At 41.1% G+C, this 5,278-nt stretch overlaps 1 protein-coding gene across 1 annotated transcript; it reads right to left on the bottom strand.

Moving 5' to 3' along the window:
• Positions 1-1,245: 1,245 nt before the first annotated feature.
• LOC110960548 (beta-2 adrenergic receptor-like) lies at positions 1,246-5,007 on the bottom strand. The gene is made up of 2 exons (XM_022207820.2): positions 2,049-5,007; positions 1,246-1,646 (listed from the first exon to the last, which is right to left on the bottom strand). The coding sequence occupies exons 1-2, from the start codon at positions 2,909-2,911 to the stop codon at positions 1,595-1,597; spliced, it is 915 nt and encodes a 304-aa protein (XP_022063512.1). The 5' UTR covers positions 2,912-5,007; the 3' UTR covers positions 1,246-1,594.
• Between the last annotated feature and the right edge of the window lie 271 nt (positions 5,008-5,278).

Below are 5,278 nucleotides of genomic sequence, written 5' to 3'. Positions count from 1 at the left end.
TGAATAAACATGTGATGTTGATAAAGGGCTGTGTTTGGAGTCCAGTTTCTCTTTAATGCTGCTCAGTTGGTGGATACAAAATGTTGATCACTGGGTTTTTTATTCTATCAAGTTTTTTTTTAATGAAATCATATCTTATCCTGGTTTGAATATAAAAAGCTGATACAGATTAAACAATCTGACTTTTTTGCAGCGTGGAGCGTTATTTCTGTTTTTTTTTCTTACAGTGTGCACCATGTTTCTCTGCAAGCTCAAGAGGTTTTCTCTGGCAAAGTGGGCAGTTTTGAAGTTTATTATGCATAATGCAGCACAGAAAACTGATTCAACTCTGTTAAATAGCTGGACTTAGGACAATATTTGCTTAAAAGCCTGAAAGCTCAGTATCTAAAGAATGATAATATGATTCCATCCTCTTTCTCTGTATTTTTCTGTTTGGTTTGGTCATTATGAATACGGACAATGTTTTTACGCGTGATTCTCTGGGTCTTTTTGTGCAGTACACTGACGCACAGGCCGTCTGGTGACCGGGGTGACTCGAAATCCTCCTGAACTGACCTGATGATTTAAGGAGTGTCATCAAAGTGTGTGTGTGTGTGTGTGTGTTTGTGTGAGAGAGAGGGGTGGGGTGGGGGGTTGAGGTTCAGAAACTGGGCACCAGATGTGCGGAAGTGTGGCCATCTGCAGGCTCCTCCTCTCAGCACAGAGAGCCCTTCAGCCAATAGAAATGTGGATCTAACCCCACTCATGGGTTGGAGCAACATATCTTGCTTTAAGTCTTTAGTAACGAGATTTAATTCTGATAATGCTGCCTGCAGTTAATAATGAGAAGGCGCTGGAGGCTCAGCCAGATGCAGCATGGAGTGTAATCTCCCGTGATTTGTGCTTATGGTTCACATTCCGTGGATGTGGACGTTATGGAGACGTGCCAAAGTGCTCTTCTGACACTGTGTGGTTGCCCAGGAAACTGCATCCTCTGCAGAGACGCACACATAGTTGCGCAATCAAGCAAGACTGATCCGAGGAACCAAAACACAGAAAATATGTGACAACCCCAAAATAAATGTTATTTCTAATAGCTAGAATCTCAGTTTGTTACAGCTTCACAACTACTTTTCTATCATTCTTTTACACTTCAATGGCAAACTGTGACATCTTAAATATCTGTGCATTCTGCATGTTGACAATTACAAGAAAAAACAACATGAAGAATGCTCAATAAATAACAAACAGCTGGCGCACACTCAGTTATGGACGGCTTTATATTTTTATTAACTATATTTGGCTCCAAGTATTAAAAAATAACAGCTCCATTCAGATCACACGTTAACAGTCAATCTGTGATTTGCATCAGTTCTGTGCAAAATAACATCACGTAAAAGCATGTGAGCAATAAAATAATAATAAAAGAACAAGATGTAAGAACAGACGTTAGATGTGCTCATGAAACAGTTCCAGCATCTTCCAAGAAACCCAGAGTCTCAACTTGTCCTCAGCGTTTGACAGTTGACGTTCATCCATGATGTTATGTTGGCATGAGTTTAAAAGGGCACTGACTCTTGACATTTATCCGCTTAGAAAGGATCCAAGTTTGAAATTACGCTCCGGGGAGCGGCTGTTTGGTGTGGCCAAGTTGTTGAGCACGAACTCTTCAGTGAAGGAGAAGGAGAGAGAAAGAAAAAAAGAAGTCATTTTGGATCAATTTCAGGATTTGATTGCTTAGTACTGAATGCACTTGAACATTTAGGAGTGTTTCTGGCAGACAAATAGGCGGCAAAGTCTATCATTTCAACTAAAAACCAAGCAAAAAGAACACGAAAGACACTTGAAATATATCATGCTGCAATCCACAACCTGCGATACATCCATGTCAACGCATTTAACAGATTGTTAGATTCAGAATATTGACATCCATGACAGCCTTTTTTCTGGTTTCTGCGGACCAATAAAGTAATTCTAGGCTCCACAAGTCATCAAAACCAGCACAATTGAAATATCACGACAGGAATCTGTGCACAACATCGAAAAGTCAACCAGAATCAGCCTCTCACCTCCTCCTACAACAGGGTCTCCACACTTTGCTGAGCAGCGTTGCTCTGAGCGCAGCGCAACCTCGGATGTACAAGAGGGGGGTCAGGGCGGCGTTAACCCGGGGCAAAATGCGAAGGGGGTCAGTGCCTTCATTCTTAAATGTGTAACAAACTGCGCCAATGAAATTACAAGCAGTGACATGACAGAATATGGGAAGCCACGTTCCCAGGAAAAACACAACCACCACCAGGATGAGATACACCGACGAGCGCTTGTTGTCTGTCTCCTCAGAGGGCTGCTCCCTCTCCAGCTGGAACTTGGCTATAATGAACAGTTTGATATTCAGCCCTATCATTATAATCACCATCATTATGTTCCCAATAAACGAACCAATGCTCGTGATACTTTTGGCAATACCGACTGCAACCAGGTTGTGGACAGCCACGATGAAAAACGCATAAAACCAGTACGCAAAGATGACCATTAGGGTCTTGTTTCGGGTCATGCGCTGCGAGTATTTAAAGGGCGACACTATTGCGTGGTACCTGTCGGCCTGAGCAGCCAGGATGGCCATGAAAGACACCCCTAGAAATGTGGGCACCACGAAATAGGTTCTGGTGGGGGAGTTAAAGTTGTCCCTCACATCCAGAACCCCCACATAGTAGTAAGACACGCCGGTGCAGATGTCGCTGAAGCAGGTGCTCAGCATGTACATGAAGCGGTTCTCTTGGCGCAGAGCCCGGTTGAGCAGGATGGAGAGAGACGTGGACACGTTGAGGAAAATGATGGCTGCGGCCAAGAAAATGCTGAAGAGAAACATCAGCACGTTGCCAAAGCTGGTGAGGGGCAGCACGGGAGACCACACGTGGCTTCTGTTACTCATCGGTGCAGAGAAAACGTGAGCGAGGGTGGCGAAACAGAGGGATCAGGTCTTCATCACACAGCAGAGATCTGGCAGCAGAGCAGCTGAGGGGCTTCACCTCTCTTCTGGTTTATGTAGGAGGCACAGTCAGGCTGAGACAGGAGGTCGACCTCAGTGGTTTTAATTCCCCTGGACAACAAGCGCACAAACAGCTGATAAGAAAACACAGCAACTCATTCTAATGACTGGCTCTTGACTTTTATCATCATCTGAAGACGTAGATACATTTTTACTTTCACTTTAAAGCCGCCATCACAACTTGTAGTCCTCACTTCAATGCTTTTAATTTTCAAAAGGAAAGCAGCATCAAGAGAGGCCTTGTAGCATGTGCAATAAAAATCTTTGATCCGTGATCACAACTCAAATACCATTTCATTCTAAATCACATTTGGCAACTTTTCAGTCCAGAGTTGCATGTCTGCTGTCTGAGCAGGGTGCCCAATATTTCTAATCAGTTGATTATCTAATTGCCCTTATTATGTTATTTTCTTTTTAGGTAAAGCACAACATGTATTAGCAGACACCAACCCTTGAAAATATGAGTTTAAATTTCAGGGTGTGAACAAGAAAGTAGACAAACAGCGGTGATATTTAAAGTATTTTGTACAGTCTTAGTATAAGGAATCTCCCTCGGTCTTATTTCAGCTAAGTTTTCAGTCTAACAGTTCCATGAACTCTCTTTAATTTTCCCAGTTCTGATTATATAAATTCAGTTAATTGAATATTCGGGTTTTTTTAGATATGTAAATGAAACACAATGTTTCTCTGTTATTACAGTGTTAAAGAAGCTGCCAGAAGCATGTGTTACCCGTTCAAGGTGTTTGCATTCAGACAGATTGACTTGGAAAGAATGGTACAACTCAGTGTTTCATTGATCTCATATTTTTACAATCTACACATCCAGGTCTGTAAATCCTCTTGTATGGGGCAAGAAAAGGATTTTCATCAAATGTGTGTGTTCAAGATGGATTTATATCTATCACTGCTGTTATTATCAGTCATTTTAATAACACTGTCCTTATTAAGTGAGTAACAGAAAAGTCAAATCAAGGCAAGCCACTTGTTTTTATACAACATATTTAAAACAAAAGCCATTGCCCCTAAGTGCTTTCTAGTAAGATAAGATTATGATTGCTGTGAAATGTTAGTGTTAAGACCCCATTGTGTTGTCTATGGCATGGTTTTACTTGAATAATTTATATTAGAAAATACTACTTAATCTGACTAAAACAAATACTAAAGCTGAGACCCAACAGTGATATTACTTGTGGAGAATATCTTTGTGGATAAAGCAGTGAACCAAAAGCAGTTCTATTGACAAAATGTCCACAGTGAGGGCTGTAAGACATTAAGACTTTCTACGCTGACTGCAAATGGTAATAGTAATACAAACACGACACTATATGAGTGAGACAAGAATTGATAGAGCCTCTTGGTTGGAGTGCTGCTTGCAGTGAAGTATTATGTGAAAAAGTGTTTATTCCTCCCTCTAGTGGCTGAAAAAACGTACTGTGTGGTATTGTGATTCAAAAGCCTTTACAAAGTAATGGATCAAAAACCAACAAATGGTTACACAATCCAGTGATAATATCATTTTCTGCCTTGGTTTGGGTTCACTTGTCCCCACAGTTGCTCTGATGGAAGTGGTCTCTTCCAGGATGGCAATGCCCCCATGCATGGAGCATAATGGGTCATAGAAAGGTTTGATGAAAATGATGCGGATCGCATGCTGTGGCGTTCACAATCATCAGAGCTAAAGCAATTAAACCATCCACCACCATCATTAAAACACCAAATGCCCTTCTTCCCAGTATTCTCCACAATCTTTTCAAAATAACTTCAAACTCTGCTTCTTAAATCATCACATGATTCCAGTCCAATGACAATATCACAGCATAACTGGCTCAGTGTTCAACAACACATACATTAGGCCACCGGTCTACCACAGGGCTAGAGGAAAGCAAGGCACACTGACCCCACAATCTGCAGAAAATCGAATCATTTTACAGATATTTGCCATTAGTTGAAAGAAAATGTGCTATTTAATCAAATTTAAATAGTTCTTTAACATTTCCCCCCCAGATTTGTTAAATAACAGATAACTCTTAAAATCACTGAAAATAGGTATGAATTTACATATTAACAATACAAAAAACAAACAAGCAATTAAAAAAACATGCCATAACTGCATATCATCTGCATCAAAAATCTGTTTGAACTTGTCCCAGCTCTGCCAGAGCCTTCAGCTGCTCTGCACCAGGACTTCAGAACTCACTACTGCAACACATCCATCAGCTGCACAGTTCAAATCACAACCGAAAACTCAAT

Source organism: Acanthochromis polyacanthus, chromosome 7 (genome assembly GCF_021347895.1).
Source record: "Acanthochromis polyacanthus isolate Apoly-LR-REF ecotype Palm Island chromosome 7, KAUST_Apoly_ChrSc, whole genome shotgun sequence".
In the NCBI taxonomy this organism is placed as follows: Eukaryota; Metazoa; Chordata; class Actinopteri; family Pomacentridae; genus Acanthochromis; species Acanthochromis polyacanthus.
This window is presented reverse-complemented; position numbering and strand designations above follow the sequence as displayed.

What these genes read in the sequence shown, in the direction of transcription:
- LOC110960548 (XM_022207820.2), bottom strand. Translation starts at nt 2,911, where the DNA reads ATGAGTAACAGAAGCCACGTGTGGTCTCCCGTGCTGCCCCTCACCAGC. An exon ending in AGACCCTGTTGTAGGAGGAG is followed by an intron (nt 1,647 to 2,048) that starts GTGAGAGGCTGA and finishes CCTTCACTGAAG; the next exon opens with AGTTCGTGCTCAACAACTTG.